General features: G+C 28.6%; 1 protein-coding gene across 1 annotated transcript in view; it reads left to right on the top strand.

The window, feature by feature from the left end:
* The window catches only part of LOC112688551, a 176,598-nt gene extending 155,034 nt beyond the window's left edge, over positions 1 to 21,564 (top strand). The window contains exons 7-12 of the mRNA XM_025561807.1: positions 11,833 to 12,063; positions 12,211 to 12,354; positions 12,801 to 13,006; positions 15,824 to 15,975; positions 16,097 to 16,169; positions 21,236 to 21,564. Coding sequence (XP_025417592.1) covers positions 11,833 to 12,063; positions 12,211 to 12,354; positions 12,801 to 13,006; positions 15,824 to 15,975; positions 16,097 to 16,169; positions 21,236 to 21,248 — 819 coding nt within the window. The 3' untranslated portion in view covers positions 21,249 to 21,564. The remainder of the gene's footprint in view (positions 1 to 11,832; positions 12,064 to 12,210; positions 12,355 to 12,800; positions 13,007 to 15,823; positions 15,976 to 16,096; positions 16,170 to 21,235) is intronic.
* Positions 21,565 to 21,832: the final 268 nt, after the last annotated feature.

Here is a 21,832-nt window from a genome sequence, read left to right as displayed (position 1 = left end):
AAAAATGTCAAGACTTAAGTCAGTAGTTTTATATATAAAATCTATATAGATATAATATGAATCTATAATCTAAATTATAGATGCATCACTCGAATGAAAGTTTGTAACTAATTTGATTATAATACATTTATTACATATATACATACTTATATATGCATTAATATAAACCATAATAATTTTTATTGATTAAGTACGTATAATTTGTGAGTTGAACATAATGAAACCTTGAACTGTATTATTGTATTCAAATCATCAAAATAGTATGTGAATGTTATTTTTATATTATCCGACATATCTACCTGTTTATACCTATTTAATTTTTTGATACCATACAATATTCTATAATATAATAACTCAAGTTTTATAATAACAATAATTTTACAAAAAAAAAAAAACATTCTATCATATATTCTTATATAGCGAAACTGATTTATTTTTAATTAGTTGATATTATTATTTTCATTCGAAAAAAATTAAAACTTAGATAATCTTATTTTTAAACTATAACCATCATTATTTATTATGAACATACAGTTCTTATAACTTTTGAGTTTAATTTGAAATCTCGTAGGACGCGTTTTTGTCAACGTCAATTCGGATATGATACGATGTGGTCGTCGTTTACGTAATGTTCTACGCAATATTGCGTGTGTTGAGATGTCGTGCGTAACCGTAAATTATTAAACTCTATGTCGCACTTAAAAGATCATATAATATGTGCGTACATATAATGGTATATACACATAAACATTGATCAATATTAATCAAAAAACTTGATCAATTTCCACCAATAAGAAACTTCTTGCTGCAAACTCGCACCAAGGCTCAGTTGTTCGGATTTAAATATGACAATTCGTGACAAGAAATTTAAATGTAATTATTTTCTTTCTGTGTATTAGCTACGTGTAGAATGGACTCGTTTCACCAGAAGTTTTTTCATAGTTTAATGTAATTTTCCCTATTTTGCCAGGTTTTGAAAAAAAAAAATAAAAATAAAAATAAAATATTGATCATGTACGGATCATGGTAACCTTTTTTATAATCCTTTTGTGTTCATGACGTATTTTGTTAATTTATTTTTTTTTTTTTATTTTTTTTTTTGACTTAGTAACACAAAATCATTTATTTGTTAATAATATTGTTAAACTTTTGATTCCTGTTCGCTTTAAAAGAATCGCAAAATAAAATATTACAGTACACATAAAATGTGTACAAAACAAAAATTGTGTAGGGTTCAAAGAATTACAAAAGCCATTTGATTTCTCTCAATTGTTGTGGTTTTGTTTTGTTACCTTCGGATGTATCCGAAAACATTTACCGTAGTTGAATTTCGGGTAATATGGTGTATGATTTTTCCACTTTCGGCATTTCAATAATGCTCAATAGTGTCGACAATGTACATGCTTTTTGTTTTATTCAGTATAACGAGTTCCAATAACAATTCGTATCGCACATTTTTTTTTCTCCACATTTTAAACTCGGTGATCACTGTCTTTTTACAGTGAACTTTTCGAAAACCATGATGTACCATTTCCATGAAGTATCCGAATTGCATATTAACTAAGTTGTACATGATTTCAGCACAACATACGAAATAACACAATTCATTGGCTTATTTAAAATGACACCTTTTATCGCGCTATACTGCCTTCGATATTTTGATAACAAAATAATTACTATCAAATTAAACTTAATACATAATTTAAAATTATTTAAAATAAGCAGTTTAGTTAAATTGATTAAAATGTGATGTCAAAGTGATTAAAATTAAAAAATTAAATAATACAAGTTAGGTAAACTTATGACTTAAATATTTTATTAATTGTTGTTTAACCGTATAATCCGTATACTTTGAACTCAATAACAAATAAAGTAAATCGTTTTTATTAACAGAATAAAAATATTGATTTTTTATTTTGCACAAATTGTATTTTTGCTCTAAATGATCATTGTTTATATTTTTTTCTGTTATCAAGCTCATGATGTACGGTTAAGCAACAACTAATAAAATATTTAAGTCATAAGCTAAGCTAAAGTGCATTATTTAATTTTAATCACTTTGACATCACATTTTAATCAATTTAGCTAAACTGTTTATTTTAAATAATGTATAAAGTTTAATTTTATAATAATTATTTTGTTATCAAAATATCGGTGGCAGTAAAACGCGATGCAATTTGTCATTTTGAATGGGCCAATGAAATTTTATTAATATGCATCCAGATTTATTTAGCTCTTATTCATACACTTGAATGTATGTATACATCTTATTAATTTATACCCTTAATAGTTTATTTATTAGTTTGCTTCAGTTTCATAGTTTTAAAATATTAAAAATTATATACAAAGTCTAAACAATCCAAGACAACACAGAACCACCGCGTAGGACAAAATGTGATCATAAACAGGTTACCGCATTGCCTAGTGTCCATTTACCTGGCGGGTTTCGCAGTATCAATAAATGTGTATTTTGTTTTCAATGAATTAATTAGGAGCATTGCAATTATTTTTATTTTTCGCTTTTAATTATTTTATAACGTAAGCTTATTATAGAACAATAAAGTTTGATTTCTAGATTTACTTTAATATTTAATTTTTTTTTTTCATCCGAATTCGGAAGTAATTTTGAAATTTGTTCAACTTCCAAAACGAGTTTAAAACTTCTTCATTATTTTATACAAGGAATCCTTGACGGTTATTTGACACTTTGCTTAGCGCCGAAATATTGAAAGTTTTTGAAGCGTAAAAGACAAATTACCACTAGCATATACGCCAACAGTAGATTCGTTATAAAAATCAATGCACTGTTAAAGTTATAAATACATTGTGGCGATAAAAGGACAGCAAACTTTAGGTATAGTGATATGAAAAAATTTAAAACGTTTTTTTTTTTTTTTGGTTCTTTTCTTTTTCTATTAGAAATTTCAACGCTACGATACTTATAATTCGGCAGTTATTGTAGAATACTAAATTACGTGTGTCAGGAGGGACGTTGGCATTTACTTCTCTCAGGCCGGGTTAGAATCTGATATCTTAACCAGTGACTATGCATTTAGATACAGCCAAGGCGATTTTAAAATGAAGTATAAGGTATCTCCCTTAAATTACTTTATCATGTATACGTTTCCTTTTATATTTCAGCCAGATTTTATGCATAATTTAAAAGCTTTTCGACTACAACATGTACCCACATTTTAATGTTTTCAAACTGACAAAAGTATACATGTAAATATGCCACGAGTAGAGTATGTAGGCTTTTACCCATTAAAAAAATGAGTGGTTATTCTGAGATTCTGAACAAAATAATAATAAGGACTGCTTTTTTGTTATGTAAGATGACATTTCTTTTTTTTTCTTGTGAACATGTTTTCGCACAGTAAAAATTCATTAGAAGACTCATAAAACTCTATACCCAAGGTAAACCGAACAAAACCACTGCAAAAAATATTAAATTCTTTCAATCGAATGTTTCTTTTGATAAGACATTTTTTCTTTTTACGGGTTCACATATTATAAGTAAACGTTTTTTCTATTATATTTTTACTGTACATAAAATATTTTGAATTCAGACTTTTATCAGCGATCATATAATTATGAATATTTTATTTTTTGATGAAATTTTTATTTGTCAATAATCTTGTTACAATGTTTTAGTACAGTAAATTCATATAACAATACACATGAGAAATGCGTATAGATATTTTTATACATTTGAACCAATCATTAAGTATTGGCACCGTTGTCTATTAAATATTTAATACATTTGATAAGTTCTATTTTAAGAATATATTTATTTAACAATAGAACAAATATAATTGTATTAAATTAATCGAAAATATATTATCATTGCATTATACATATATCCATACGTAGAAAAATATTAAAAATTTAAATTTCTTGAAAAGTGATGGTATTTTTTTTTAATTTTACTGTTCTCTCTCTATTTTTTCTTTTTTTTTTTTTTATAATCACAAATTTACTATAGTCTATCAAACTATCTTATTTTTGAGCTGGAAATTCATTGATATAACTTTTTTGTATTAATCATGAACTATCTTATGGTGAACTTATTGAACTGTTTATTAATACTATAAAAATAGTTGGTTATTATAGTTTTTTTAGGTTTGGATTAATAACATAGTGGTTTAAACTGGAATATATCACTAAAACCATGAATAACTAAATCGCAATCAGGTTTTTGAAATTCAAAGTTAATAATATTTTAATAAACAACTAAGGGTAAAAAAATGTAATTATTGTAATTATAATGAAGAACGTAAAGTATGAATGACATAAAAAGCTTCTAAAAAAAATTACGAATGTTTTTAGGAATTAACTGTTAGAAAATCATCTCATAAATAAATTTATAAAATAAACTATTAACTTTCCGAAGATTTAAAACTCCCAAAGCGCACATTTTTTTTTTTAAAAAAAAACAGCTTTTTACATTTAATTATTAATAGAAAAAAGTAACAATACTTATTGGGTATGGGGTACAAGCACAAACATGTTCCTATAATATATATATAAGTAAACGCAGGGTATATTAATGAACTGGAAATTCGTTTGTAAACAGAAGGTTTCGCGCGTTGTTGTATTATTAACGAACAAATGCGGTCCTTTCGAGAAATACACGTTTACGCGTTCAGAGTGAAATTGTGAAACATATTGAAATAAGAAAAAGAGAATATTGTTTTTCATTCCGTAGCCGTGTCGTGTGTAATGAAAATCTGGCATGGGTTTCATGTACGTTATAATTCTGAACGTCTAATGCACGGCGTCATCATTATCATATAAAATATTATATCATATATACGTAACTTAATGGTTGTGTGTGTGTGTGTGTGCTTCAACCCGAAAAGGGTTAAATTGATGAAAAACAAATCGTGCACGTACGCAATGTACTAAATAATGACAATATATATATATACGCGCATGAATGAATTTTTTGCATGTGTTATGTGTATATGGATCTATATATGTATGTAAATTATAATACACAGTGCAGTTATTTTAACGTTTTAAACAATTTTTTCATTTTCTCGGTAAATTTATGTTTTGGAGAAAAAAATTATATTATTTCTATATAATTAATGACGTGGACTCGTAGTCATTAATTTTTACATTTTTTAAATGGCAATCACGTATATTTTTAATTTCATTATACAGTCAGGAGTCAGACCATTTTTTTAAATATATTAAAAATATAAACTTTTAGTTAAATAATACGCTGCATAGTATTGATAACTACGAATTATTAATGAATTATCATAGAACAATTATTTGATTTAACGCACAAAAATGAGTAAAACAAATAACTGCATTGTTTAACGTTGAAAAAACACTAATTGTTCGAAAAATGTATGGATTTTGAATGATTAATACGTGTAAATAAAATATACACGTATATAGCGGAGGGGGTGGTTTATGCGAGATCGGCGAATAACTTTTTTAACAACTATAATACTGATAATAATAATAAATAAAAAAGTAGAAAAAACAATAACTGCCGCTAGAACGCAGGAAAAAGTTGGACCAAAGGCATCATAACATGGACGTGGTGGTATAAACCGCAAGAAAACGAGTGTCTATGTCGGAGGGGAGGGGGTTGTTAACAATTTCAATATTTAGTCTACCACCGCTCGGAACCGTAGTGACGGACAATAAAGCGGTATTCTGCTAACCTTCCACGCTCTCCGACTTGGAAGCGTCGGCGTAAAAGTTTTTATTTTTTCATCCGTCCTACGAAAACATCGTTTTCATCGTTCGCATGTCGAGTTGGATAATACTTATATACATACACGCAAGCACGCACATATATACGTATACGTATTCACACGTGTCGTCCGTGACCATAAATCACCGTGCGCATTTTTCAAATAGCTTTTGTTTTTAAGTTTCTTAGGGAATTATTAGACTAATATTTTTTTACAACCACCGTCGCACTGCGAGTGGCGCACATCTGGTCGCCGTTTCGAATTAATGGACCGTGGACCGCGTACATCGTCTTAATCTCTCGTTTATTATCGTGTTATTATGTATACAGTCCTCTACAGAAAACGGCCCGCAGATGTTTTTCCACTGTTATTACATGGTCACGCTTTATGTGTGTAATTTTTGCGGATAGCAAAACGGGCTACGTAACGACGCAACTATACCTATTAAAGATGATATCAACTCGGTCTCGTAATCAATAGCCGAACAAGCATTTCGGACGTGCCAAGAAATAGAGTGTTTTTTAAGTTTGGCCTTGGGAACTATATTTTGATAGTTACGTTATTACACTTGCACCGTGCAATAGAAAAACAAATAGGTTAAAATGAAAGTAACAGTCGTTTAAACGCGTTGCTTTTCAGTTATTAGCTTTCAACTCAAGCGTATTTAAATATCACGGCTTTGTTAAGCATCGTCACTATAATATATTTACCTGGTTGAACATTAGTGGCGTATTCTTACAATATATTCAAATATACATCGAATTGTTGTTGCACTACGTGTCGTATGATAATAATCTGCTCGTTAATGTTATATTACACGTACGAACACTTTTTGTCCGATAATATCACCTTGCGTTTTTTTAGTTTTATTTTTACCGGTTTTCTTCGCAAGTTCAAATGCAGGTGCCAAAAAATATAAATGTACAAATCGATTACATGCGATTTATCCAGGACGCCGTTACAATCGTACACCGTTTACAATTGTGCCTGAAACGCACCGAGAAAATGTTCTGGAAAATATTTTCCGTATAGAATTACAAGTTAAACAACGCTTTGTTGTTAAAGCACAATATCGACAATATTATAATTCATTCGGCTAGAAATTATTATTTGATTGTTACATTATTTGGCCACGTAAACTAGTTGTATAGATAGTTCCTATAACTGTACTAGATTTTCTAAGTAATCATTGAACGGATCCCATAACTGTTTTTACCAATGGGTAGAACGTTTTACGAGGAAATATTACTGTAATAGTTGTACTCCGACGTCGGAGCTTATATTATCAGTATATATCTTTCCGGCTGACAGGGTATAATACATGCAGATATGTATTTAAGTTGAATGTTTATTCACTCTGGAGGTGTCATATTTGTTCGGTTGTCGATGGCTTTATATTTTTGTTCAGCGAAAACACCACGGAAATGAACTAATTCCCTAACACGCATTAACAGCGAACGCGGCACAATATATAATCCATGTAATGCCGATGGAATGGAACCATGACAATGACTATTCCTAGATTTTCTTGTACAAAAAATAGTATAGACTTTACTTTAGTATAGATCTCAGAAGCTTACGTATACTACCTGTCATACATGTAAATCACATCGCTACACATAAAAGAAAAAAATAAATCTTCGCTCGATACCAGTAAATCAAACCGCATAAGAACAGTGCTTGTTTTAATACACAAAACATTATATTCCAAAAACAATGGATACACGTTGAAATATATCAATAAAGCATAATTTATAGGTAATATAATTATACTGATAATAAAGATGGTAAATTTATTTCATAGACCGATGAAGACGATTCAAAATTACTAATAATACTATCGTCGTATATAAAATATACGTATATATAATATTATATATATAATTATCCTTTATACCCTAATAGTCAACATTTCCAAGATCACGAAAATATTCTATACAACAAATACAGTGTATAAAATATATCACAAAAAAACATTGATTCGACTTTTTAAGTATAATAATTTGTTGTTGATACTCCAAAAATATAAAATCCATTTAAAAATGTCAACCATTTAAATTTGAAAAATATTTTTTGTACAAAACTATTAAATCAATGTGATTATTTAAATTATAATGTTCAATATATAGTTTTTTTTTTTATATTTATAATAAGTATACTTATCCTATATATAGTATACCCATATATAGGTATACCTAAAATATTTTCAAAATTTGACGTTAGACAATTAACATTACTTTTTCCTATTAAATTTAATTCTGCTTACAAACTCGATTTATGTTCTACGCACCTATCAAATTATAAAACTTTTACGTGTAAATAAAAAAGACAATTATTATTTAAAATTATTTTGAATTTCCTATTTGCATTTAATGAATGTTCAATTTTACTATAGTATTATATAAATTGGTAGTACTTAATTTATCTTAAAAAAAGTTATCATAATTTAAAATGTAATTTTCGTATTTAACAATAATTAATATAGCACTGAAACCCCTTATAACTAGATTTTTTTTTTTCATTATATCTTAAAAATATAAAATAAGTATAGAATTTATATTCGGAACTTAAACTATTTTGTTAAAAAGGAATGAATTTTGAATTTATTACTTATTATAATTTTGTACAATTTATGGTTTGTTTTCAAACGTATTCAATATGATAATATAAATATGCAAATTATTAGGTTAACTTATAATTTTAAAGATTTTTTTTTCTTAGTAATACATATTTTAAAATCTAATTATGATTATAAATAATGAATAACAGCATTTGCAATTAACCATATGGAATTTTTTATTTAAACTTTAAATTTTTACCACTATATGAAATAATTCGATAATTAGATCATCGTTCCAGTTAAACGATTTTCTAACGCCTTGGCGAAGGAATTATCCGTAAATTCTTGTTTCATTTCAACTTTGATATTAATTAAAATCAGATTGAGTCAACATATTTTATGTATTTACTTTGGAATATTGTTGATGTGTCCATAATGAAGGATGTTTCGATAAATTGTTGAACATCAATAATTAAATGCCATTCCCGATTAAAGGTTCGATATAAAACTATGTACAATTTATTTTCATTGCGTTCTGTACACTTTTTGTACTTATAGTACGTATTTAATTTATGAAAACTTATATTATATAACGTTGGCTACTTTAAGGTTATCTTATGCTTTTAATCATTAATTTGAGATCGAATAATTGTATTTATTGATCATTTAAACAAAGTCGATCATTCGGCCTAATACGTTTCTATGCCATAACCAACGCATGTAAAATAAATAATTATAATGTTCACATCGAAACATAAATAACAATACTAAATCCCTCATGACTATAAATATGTGATATTTACGAGTTTTTATCAGCGCACCACATTATAAAGAATATACTCCTAGTGGTTTTTCGTTACTCGTAAACGGATTATATTTTCGATTTCCGAACGAATTTGTAAATGGCGATTGTTTCAGTGTAAAACTTAACATGCACAAAGCACGTTTTTGTGTATATTGATACAATATTGTAATTGTTTTTTTTTTTTTTTTTTTTTTTTTTGGTATTCGTATAAACTCTCGTATTTGGTTTTTGTATTTTCAAAGGAAACCACGTCTACCTGATAATGCGTTAATATGGACTCATGTGCTCGTCCTTAGCCTTTATGTATTGAGCCCCTGCGGTTAATATTATTTGCGCTTCCGCGTTACTAACCGAGCATTGTTCTCTATATTTATGTGTACAAATTAACCTTTTATATCCTAACACGTATTGTTTTCCGTGCATATTTACGTGCACAAATTAACTTTTCATATCCAACACGGTAGGTACATGATCAGAGAGAAGACTTCCGAAGATATAAAATTCGTGTGCTCAACAAACGCTAGTTTAAAATCCACGAGCATATACCGTGTACGACAATGCGGTTTAATTATACTTATCATCGGATTTCATCCAGAGCTTCCAGTGTTCCCTATATGTATATGCACGTCTATCGAATCTATTAGAGATAAAATATTATGTTATGGGGCATATATCGGAGGTAATATTCGGAATTAAAAACCATCAGTGATAATCCATTTACAATAATAACTTTATATATATATATATAAATAAAGAATGATATAAGACTGAGAGCTTGATCGAGATATGTATATCGTTTTTTACGAGTGAGAAAGAGTGAGTGAGAAAGAATATGCTACAGACCCGAGACCACAATGCAAGAAAAAAAAAAACCTAGAGACTATTTATTGTAATGATATTGTTTTCTGGGCGTGACGACCAGTAGTGTTATCCTGCCCGTGCGGAGGCGGTAGCATCGCTCCCAAAAAGAATAACGATTCGTTTTCGAGGCGGGTATAATGTAGATATAGTGGTCGTGGTGGTACCCTACCGTAGTACATGTATACCAGTACTGCACCGGTGCGAAAAATGTATAAAAAATCACACTCTCGGTGTACGGTGCTGGTGGGGTAAGGGGGTGAATGTCGTCGCATGGGAATGATATTATATACATATAAATCTTGTGGTTGCGGTGGTGGTGCGTATTATTCGGATTCGTCGCAGGATGAGGAAAAGGATGGCGGTGGCGGCGGTGATCGGGAGTGCGGGAAAAAAAAATAAAAATAAATAGTGGTGGCGGTCGTAATATAAATAGCGTACTCGACCGATTGGATATTATTCATTTTTTACCCTCCTATTGCTCTTTTCCCTCTACGCTTCGTATTATTGCAACTGCTGGTGGTGGTTCGCGGTGTACATGTCGCGCGACGCACAAAAGACTGACGGTGATGTATAACGTCACGCGCGCTAAAGACGTTTCCCGGTCTCGTTCTCTCACTCTCCTCTCCGCTCTATTATTGCTCCTTCACTCCTATTCGCGCTCTGCGTTTGATCGATTTGACAATTGATTTTCGATGAACTTCTCTTCGCCCTCTCTCTGCCATTCCCACCCAGGGCCGTTTTTTGGGAGCGCGATAATGTCTTTTTATTTTCACGCCAAAAAACCCGTCTGATACGATCATCGAGGTCGTGAATCCAACCCTTTTTTTTGGAAACGGAAAATACACCTATGCGCTACTTTTGTGTGAAACGCGCATTAGATATGAGGACGAAATATTTTCGTCAGAAGCATTAACTACTGGCGTATCTCAGATAATATTTATGATAAATATAAACAACTATTTGGGTCCGATTATAAAAACGATAGTATATGAGTTCGATATATTGATACACTTGATAATGTCAAAAAATTAATAGTTTTGAGCTTTTAAAAGCTCTATCATTTAAGTTTTTTTTTTCTAATTGTATACATTTTTTCATTTTTTAATCATTTAATTTGTTTATTTACCATATACCAGTATTCTAATTTTCAATCAATAATTATATACCATATATTAGAAATTTTTTTTTAAAAAAAATAGATGACTGACAGTCCCTAGCCTATTAAAATGAGAAGAAAATTGTTTTTTTTTTTTTTTATATGTACACAAATAGAAGTAGTACTTGTAAAATCGTGAGACCCAACTAATGTTCTACCGGAAAAATACTGGGACTCAATTAGTGTTTTACCTGAAAAACACTAGGACTTAACTAGATTAAATAAGGGTCTTCGTGACCCAACTAGTAAACGCCGTCAACTACACCTCGTCACGGAGTATTATCTTTGTATAATTTTTTTGGCAATTTTTTACTGTACACCTCTTCGTAACGATTATGATAATTATCCCGCATATTACTACGACTCTCGAAAGCATAAACACGGTCGTAAAATAACCTATTTTTTTTGCCCATAATTAATTCCCTTTGTTTTATTATTTAACTATTCATTTTTCTTTTTTTTTTTTTACCACTATTGTTCTGTTCTCGATTAATAGCTTCACCGTAAAGTTTGGGGTTTGCAGTTCCCGCAATATTATCACCACCACCCCCGTATAATATATTACTCGCTCAACGGAATTTGGTCATATTTATATGCATATACACGCGTTCGATAAAAAAAAAAAAAAAAAAAAAAAAACCACTGTCTCGTACACGGCAAAACAATATTCTATACGCGTCTATTACATTTTTTCTGTTTTCCTCTAATGTATTTTTTTATTGGACATTTGCAGACGGACACGATGGAAGTGTGTTCCAGCGCGTCATTGCTGGGTGAACAGCTTACTCTCGTCGAGCTCGAGAGACTGTCGTTCATTGGGCCCGAGGAATTCGTGCAAGCATTCGCAAAGGATAGTCCTCACATAGATTCGTCTTTCAAGGACATGAAGAAAACCAGAAATCTCGAATCATACGTCCACTGGTTCAACCGACTCAGTTATTTAGTGGCGTCGGAAATATGCAAAGTACGTATCATTATTTATTTATATAAATGAGCCGTGCGTAATACGTCATGTGGCCCTTCGCGAAGTGCATATCACGTCGTGTGCAGGTCTCTCGGCGTGTAAGCAAACTACGGCAAAGTGCACGTTATCATTTTTGCACATTTTCAGCATTCGAAAAAAAAGCAACGAGTTAAAACAATCGAGTTCTGGATCGAGACTGCGAGAGAATGTTTCAACGTGGGCAATTTCAACTCTTTGATGGCCATCATCGCCGGACTCAACATGTCACCGATTAGCAGACTAAAGAAAACGGTAAACGCTCGCTAAAAATAATATTCCAACGTATAATGAGACCTTATTCCTTGTTCAATTTTTGAAATATAAAAAATCGCTTCGATTGGAACCTAGAAGACTTAAATAAAAAGCAAAATTGGTTTTCTAAGTTAAAATTGACCAATCTAGAGCTTTACAACTTTGTCTGGCATTTGGGTTGTTTTACATGTTTTTGTCGACCCACTTCAGCCACCTTAATAATTGTTATTACCTGTTTTTATTCAAACTAGAAATTTAGAATAAAATTTTATTTTTTATTTACAAAATATTCAGTTTTTCCATAATCTTATTTTATATTCATCTTTTTGATTTATTTTTACTTATCTCTGACCACAGTTTTGAAACCTCAGGTATATACTGTTCAGATAATTACATCAACTCGTTAATTAATTTAATTTCTCTCTCATTTTTCCTCTTGTGAACAGTGGCATAAAGTGCAACAGTCGGCCAAGTTTACCATTCTGGAACAGTACATGGATCCGTCGTCAAATTTCAGTAGCTATCGATCAACGCTGAAAGCGGCTTTATGGAGAAGCGCCGGTGCTACCGATCAACGTCAAAGGGTAGTCATACCGTTCTTTTCGTTACTGGTCAAAGACATTTACTTTTTAAATGAAGGTTGCCGAAATAGGTAATGAAATACAATTGAATATTAATATATAACGAAATTAAAAAGATTATATAATATTAGTTGGCACTATTCTAACTTTAAAAAAATATATGATTATTATGAACGATTTACTGAAAAAAATATAGCATGTGATACGATATATGATACGTATTTATGATACGATGATCATAATATCGATTGATTAATAGCAAAAAGAGCTAAGCGGCATTTCGGGGCTCAATGACATGTTGTACACTACGGGACAATCGATAATTAAAGTATTCGATCGCACAAGCTATATTAGTATTCTTAATGATTTATAATTAAGTATTGTTTTGACCGTTTAGTAATGAGGTATTTTATTTATAAATTTGGGTGCAAGCGATATTTACGAACAGAAATGTTATAAATGAAAGGACTAAATATATTTTATAGAGTATAAGTGAGACTAATGAAAATACTGTTCATCAAGCGACAAAACGCATAGCGCATTGGTTCTTACTTTCAGCGTTTATCACCTATTATAATATTGATAATATGAAATATATTTCCTATAATAATCATCGTTATATATAATTATAATTTTAATTTTGCCTCAATAAGATATATATTATTCATAAGAATAATGACATTCGGTCAATTACATTTTATGAATAGTTAAATATTTCGACTAATAGACAATTTGACAGATATTTGAATTTGTAAAACATATGTTTTTTTTTACTGTAATGTGCGAACAAAGGCAAATTAAAAAGAAAAAAATATATATGTAAATATTTTATTATATATATACGGCATTGAATGTATTTTATATTAGTAGCACTTGACAAACACAATTTTTGTTAGTTTCGATTGTACCATTATTTATTTATTTCATTGCTAAATGATTAGGAGAACAATAACACTTGTCTGATCGAATGTTCTGTTAATTTTCGCAACAACCGTACTTCATTCGTGTAGTATATAATATTATTATTATTATTATTATTATTATTATGTTGCCTCATTTTGCCTTTTACCTGTCGATAGGTTAGAATGCATTGGCTCATCTTGTTTGGTTTATTGGTTGACATTCACTTTTGTATTATTCTTTCTAACGTATACAAATAACTATATGGCGGGTGTTGCCTATCTGAATTTAGAAAAATCAAAAAAAAATTATTTCATTACTTCGACTAATTATTACATAATATCCAAAATTCAAACAATGAAAAATAATCAATAAACATACCCGGCTAACGTTCAGCATAAACATGTACAGCGTAGAATGAATTTTTTTTTACATTCCTGGTAAATGAAAAGCATATAAACTTTTTCTGAATTATTCATAATTTTTTCAAACTAAAAACTATCTTATGTATGAACTTATGAGATTTATTTTAAAATAATTGACGCAGGCAAATTCGCAATGATGTCACTGCGAAACAAATGCAACGAAACTGGTTATTTCACTAGCCTATTTCAAATTAAGGCATTCAATTTAACGTATTTAAATCAGATAACCATAGTAGTGAAATAGTTGAAAAACTTGTACCTATAATTTATTAATTTAAAATATCCAAAAATGAAAATGAAATTGATATTTTTGAATATTATTGTTTATAAATTTAATGAAATTTGTGATTATCCAAATGTATCAATAAAACTATTTCAACCAATATCAAACATTTAAATATCGATAACTCTGCTAATTTTTGATGTAGGAAGTTGGTTTGGCTATTCAAATACATAAAAAATTTGGGTTACAAAAATTATCGGAAAAAAGGGGGATTTAGCATTTAAAAAAAACTCGTGGGCATACGCAAAATTAAATGTCATACAATTAGTTTAATAAGCTTAATAAGTATGTAATAAAGTTTGTTAGGTATCAAAATAAAAAAATAATTCAAATTTATGTAATACGTGTAGAGTTGTACTGTATTTCCAACTATCGATAACATACTGTATACGAGTTTATTCTCGCTCTCTTAAAACCGTTCTATATATATATATATATATATATATATATATATATATATATATGGGAACTTAATATTTTAGTTATTTTGTATTTATTTATTATTTCAGTAGTTAAATAAAACAAACTGAAATAAGCAATATTATGTACACATATTAGTATGTTTGAGTTCATTTAAGTTTTGGCATTTATTATCTCCATGTATATTAATTGATTATGAATATAAAATTTATGTTTGCTCGGTAGGTAGGTTTTGAAATTATTATTTCAAAGACCAAACGCTAGTATATAGTATTTTCTTTTTGGCATCTTTGAAATTCATATAAAAACGAAATATATTGAAAAAACATGGGTTTTAATTTTAAGTTCAAGTTTTCATATTAACTATTATTTTTAAGGTTAACGCCATAAATAATATCTTATCATACCGTTACCTAAAAACCATAAACCGTATAATTAAAATCTGCATTATAAAACTACATAAAATCTAAATAAAAAAACATTTACTGTGCTTGAAAAATAAAAAAAAAAACGATTTAAAAATGAAATAGACCTTATACTCTGTACCATCAATAATAATAGTATGTATAAATAATATATATAAATATTCAACTTGATTGCAAATGAGACTAGTGTACAATAGGTGCTTATATGGGGGAGGGGGTATTAACCTTCTTCGAAATGATTAAGACTTAAATAATGAGCAACTATGTGATGTATACCATATGGGGTATACGGTATACACCTCAAATAGATTTGTGGTTACTACAACACGAACAACACGATCTTTGGTGTTAGGGAGGGACAGAGTTATCAAAAAGCTCTTTCCGATTGCCGCTGTGTGTCTCAGTGTTCAAAACGAATTACGTTTTCTTTTCCAGACTCGACAACGGCCACATCAATTTCGAGAAGTTCTGGCAGTTGGCCAAACAGGTAACCGAATTCATTTCATGGAAACAAGCGGCTTGTCCGTACGAAAAAAACTCCAATCTCGTATTGTTTCTACTCACTACACCGGTGCTCAACGAGAAAGGTTAATTTTGATTGACATTTTTTTTATTTTTATATTTTTTTATTTATTTAATCAAAGCATTACCTCTTTTTAATTTCGTTAATATTAAACCATTTCCATTTATTTTTTTTATAATTTTCAGCGCTCACGTTACTGTCGTTTGAACGAGAACCGCCGGACAACAGCGTGGAAAAAGAACACTACAAAACTCTCAAGTACGCTCAAATTATTATTATTATTATTATTATTATTATTATTGTTATTTGCTCTTGCGTTTAGTATAGGGTGATCAAACGTCCCATTTAAAATGGGACTATCTTTTTTTGATCAAGTCCCGTTGTCCCCAATAACTTCGAGTGGGACGCTTTTTATCCCGTTATTTCCTTATTATTTATTATATAATATATTAATGCTTATAAATAAAATATCTAAATATGTTTAATTATAGAAAACCGATCAAAATTTTAAACCGATCAAAAATGTTCGTTGAACTCAATTATTAGATATTCCTGCTTGGGTAGACGTTCAAAAGAGGATTTAATATCCATTTAAAAATAAAAAAACTTAACCAGGATTGTAATGTGAATGAAGTTAAGTTATTTGATGAACATAATCATGTTATTCATGTGATATTAGTTGAAATTGAGGAATGAAAAAATTTTCAAAAAATATCACAGAAAAATGGTGTGATGTATTTAAAACACTAGAAAAAAAAATGATATTTCTTTTAACAATCTCTCTACAATTATTGAATACTTATTGGTTATTCTCAGAAAAAATACATCTGTAGAAAGAATTTTTTCAATAAAAAATGAATTGTAGACTGATGAAAAAAACAGTTATAATCTGGAAACCCTTAGATCAATAGTAATTACAAAACAACACTTTAAAAAATTAACTTGTTCTCAATTTTATGAATTTCTTTTGAAATATCCAAAATTGTTAAATTCAATAGTTCTTCCGAAAAGTACGATAAAGCAGTGGAAAGTGTAAAATAAGGATTACAAATTTCATAAATAATAGAGATATTTGATGTATAATTTTCCTTGTTAAAAAAATGTAGAAGTAACTATATATAACCAGTGGCGCACACCTCATGGATCAAGGGGGTAGGTTGACCCCCCGAAAAATTATGCGATTAAAAATACTTGCAATTTTCTAGATTTTATTTCAATTTTGAACTTGTGAAACTCGATTAGACCTAGGCTTATCACTTAAGTGCTAAGTTTCACTACCTCAAGCTCCAAAATTACCTCCATGGAAGTTGCTTTGATAATGTTTTTGGGTAATGGGTGGATAGTCGGTATTAATATAATATGTTCGACCTATGTCGGTAAGAATGAGTGTACGCTACTGTATGTAACAATACATTGTTTAATATTTTAATTTAATATTAAAAATTAAATTTTTCTAATTGTTTAAAAATTATAATCGTTTTGAATTGCTAAATTGTGTTTTTTGATGAATAATTAAGAGAAAATATTATTTATTAATAATTAAATGAAAATATTTTATTATTTAGGTTATTTTAATAAAAAAGAATAAATTAAAAAAAAAATAAATAATTGTTTATGATATGACTGAGATTTGGACTTTAACTCTCGAAATTTGTGTGAATATGTGTGAATGTACATGAATGAGGGATTTTTTTTTTTTAGAGGAGGGAAGTAACAGCTGTCCCGTTTATTTATTTTCTTAATATGGTCACCCTAGTTTAGTATTCCGCCATCCGCGCCCCGTCAAATCAAATCATAATTGCACGCCCTTATACAAACTACCCTCTGTTGCTGCGTCCTTCTGTCTAGTACATAAATTCATTTAAAACCAACAGCTATTATTAGTTACCGGTTCTTTTTTACACTCGTATTTTCGCGCAATGATATCGATCGAAGAGCACGCGAAAAAATGACAACGAAAAAACAACGTTTTAAATAATGTATTGCTGCTTTCTTTTTCTTTATTTTCTGTTGAACGTGACGTCCATTACCCTGTCCCCCATCCAGAAATGTATGATTTTTTTCATGCTTATAATTAGTACGTAATTTGTATGAATTAATATCTATATTTTTAAAATTTTTACGGAGCTCGTTCACCGAGAAAAATTCGTTTTTTGCAAGAGGAGCAGGAATAACGTTATTCCAAGCACTCCCACCACCATTGAAAATACACGTTTTACATACATTTATTTTGCGAATAATTAATACATAATTTGTATGAATTTGAACGACCATTTTGCCGCTTTTATCGATTAACAAAGTGTTATATTAACAAAGTATAAAATATTTTTAGAAGCATTCTGTACGCTTAAAATCACTTATTTCATTATATTCATAATTTTATTATTAGTATTTATACAAAGGCATACTACAAACATACTATTTTTATTTTAAACATCTATATGTTAGATAACAATGGCATAAGATAAAAATAGTAATTATTAGGTAAAAAAATTCACGAAATAAAGTGAATTACTCACAGTGACTTATTAGTAAAATAGTAAACTTACGGTCTAAAAGACCATGATGCGAATCATGGCGGGTTAAGAATGCAGACAAACAGATATAAATCTATTTTTATATATAAAGATATATATATATATATTATAATAATATATGTATTGAGCGTGACGCGAAAAGGTGGCGTTCGAAAATGTTCCTTGCCCGAATGAAAATGTCTGAACGCCATTTTCTCATGAACAAGTCAGAAAATATCAAACACAAAATATTTAACAAATTGATACTACTTAATACAAAAACGTATATGATGGTGGTGATTCATTATGTAAAATAAAATAAAATTTATTGTTTTTAGTATTAACATACTTATTCACATTGGAGAAAAAAAATACTCATAATAAATTAGCAAATAAGTTAATTGTTCAGTATTTTTTTTTTTTAAGTATATAGAATGTAAAAAGGTATTTTTTTACTATAGATCTAATATGATCTATAATCTAAATCTTAATATCTGTAACTTTTTAATATCAATATGCCTTCTTTTTCCTACATTTTTCTCATACAAATACTTAAATTTTATAATAAACTATTAGATCCAAGTTCTTATTTTGTTTTCGTAAAAAGTCGGTAAGATAATTTAAGTTTGACCAAAAATCGTGAAAATATAATAAAATTTCCTTGTGTGTACATAAATTAAATACGAATGGCATAAATTTGAATACAATTTTCTTCATAATTTATTTTAAAAATAAAAGGAAAAATTTTTGAATTTCACTAAAACATTTCGTAAGCATAAGAAGTTTTAATTCTGAAAATATCGAGTATTTTGACTACCGAAAATTATTTTAAAAATTTTACTATATTAAATATTTTTTTATAAACCAAGTAAACGAATAAATTGTATGTATAATATGTAGTTATACTTACTTTTTTTACTGTCATTTAAATCTATAACTCGATCTTTGAAATACATTACTGCGTTAATATCCTGGACGAATCGACTGCAGGTTTTCTTCCAGACATTTTTAACAATAAAGGTAATAAATCATTAAAATATTTAATAAAATTATATTTTTATTTCAAAATAATGTCCCAAAAAATAAATCCAAATTAAATATTTTATACAAACACTGCACTCACAGTTCATATGGTAAACATAACACTGAAGAGCTGAATGACTAAAATGAAATGTTATTTGTATAATATACGAGTATATTATAAATACGAGTAAAATACATATTATCGGATATTTCTTAAAAAAATGAAAATAATTACTATTTTTATCTTATGCCATTATTTTCTAACATATAGATATTTAAAATAGAAATAGGATGTTTGCAGTATGCCTTTGTATAAATACCAATAATAAAAAAATGAAAATAATGAAATAAGTGATTTTAAGCATACAGAATTCTTCTAAAAATATTTTATATTTTGTTATTATAACACTTTGTTAATCGATAAAAGCGGCAAAATGGTCGTTCAAATTCATACAAATTATGTATTAATTATTCGCAAAATAAATGTATGTAAAACGTGTATTTTCAATGGTGGTGGGAGTGCTTGGAATAACGTTATTCCTGCTTCTCTTGCGAAAAACGAATTTTTCTCGGTGAACAAGCTCTGTACAAATTCTGAAAATAGTCATACAAATTCTTACAAATTACGTTCTAATTATTCTCAAAATAAACTTTTGTAAAACGTGTATTTTTACTGATAGGAAGGGCTAGAATAACGTTATTCCAGCCCGTCCCACGAAAAACAAATTTTTCTCAGTGAACAAACTCCGTTCAAGTTCTAAAAATAGTCGTACGAATGCATACAAATTACGTACTAGTTAATCGCAAAATAAATGTTTGTAAAACATGTATTTTTACTTGTGAGAGAAGGGTTGGAATAACGTTATTCCAGCCCCTCCCGCAAAAAACGAATTTTTTCGGTAAACGAGCTCCGTACAAATTCTGAAAATTGTCGTACAAATTCATACAAATTACAGACTATTTATAAGCATGAAAAAAATCATACATTTCTGGATGGGGAGGGCAAGGTAATGGACGTTTGAACGTGCATAACAGTCGTCTTAATTAAGACGTCTAAAATTAATAATAAATGAAAATAAAAATAAAATTTCGTTTTTATTATTCACTAATCCCGTTAAGTGTAATGTAAACAACAAAAATCAGTTTACAGTAAAAATATATTTTTGACATAAGAACACGCAATGAAAATAATACTGTTGTCACATTATATCAAGAAAACGATGTTTTAGTCGGTCATGATTTCATTAAAAATGATTTCTGCTTTCACGGCAGTTCGTTTCGAATCCTTAAAAACTGAAAAACTATACTTGCTCACTTATAATAACATTTATACCTTTCTAAATGCTTAAATTACATCCAAATTTTATTAAGTTTTGTCTGATTGTCTAGCGCTTTTAATCATTGCCAATGTGCTTATAGAATTATAATAAATCCATTCGTAATCTTTATACGGTGAATACCTAAAAGTCCATAACTTGCTGCCAATAAATATTGCATTTACAAACACATATGTGTGTATCTTTTTCGGGTAAACTTTAGTTTGTGTTTTCATTACTCTAAAGTTACGTACATTTATTATTTACTTCTCATTCTAGCGTTATTAAACTTCGTGTAGAATTTTGGAGCGATTTTTTTTTTTAACTTAAACTTTTTTTAAACGTATAACAAGCATTTTGCTGGAGTTTATAACGTTAAAAAAAATTTAAAAATGAAGAAATGGGAAGCTATAGATATTTAATGAATTATTAATGATTTTTTTTTTATTTTTATTTAATTTTGTTTCAGGACTGCATCATAAAATGCTGTATTTTCAATTTATTATTGAGTACACTTCTGGACTTTATTTTCGACTTCTTCTAAAGTCTGTTTAATTTATTTTTATTTTGTCAAAGCACAAAACGGTGTAAATGTTTTCTTTTTTTTTTTTATATTAGCATCAATGTTTATCATTTCATTATTATTGCACTAAATGCTTCCAATATTAGTGTTGCGTTTTTAAACAATGTAAAGTAATGTGTATTTTTACGAAAATAAGTAAAATGTCAAGAGAAAAATAACTCTTGAAAGATGTAATAGGTTGTATTTTTATATAATGTACTTAATCCGATTATATTATCAATTGTATTATCATTGTTCGTATAATTTTCCATTTCACATTAAGTTGTTTAAATATTGTCAGTATTATTTTCAAACAGACTAACAAGTTCCTCCTAATCATCTTAATTTTATTATTACTATTATTATTATTATTATTATTATTATTGTATAATTTTTTTTTTTTTTTTTGTATAGTACAAACCAACGTTTTATGAATATTTGTATAAATATTGACAATGAATAAAAAAAAATCATAATGGAAAGAAAGTTCATATCTTCTTATGT

This window comes from Sipha flava, unplaced genomic scaffold (genome assembly GCF_003268045.1).
Source record: "Sipha flava isolate LNK unplaced genomic scaffold, YSA_version1 39_pilon_pilon, whole genome shotgun sequence".
In the NCBI taxonomy this organism is placed as follows: domain Eukaryota; kingdom Metazoa; phylum Arthropoda; class Insecta; order Hemiptera; family Aphididae; genus Sipha; species Sipha flava.
Note: the sequence above shows the minus strand (reverse complement) of the source record. Positions and strands in the feature narration are given on the sequence as shown.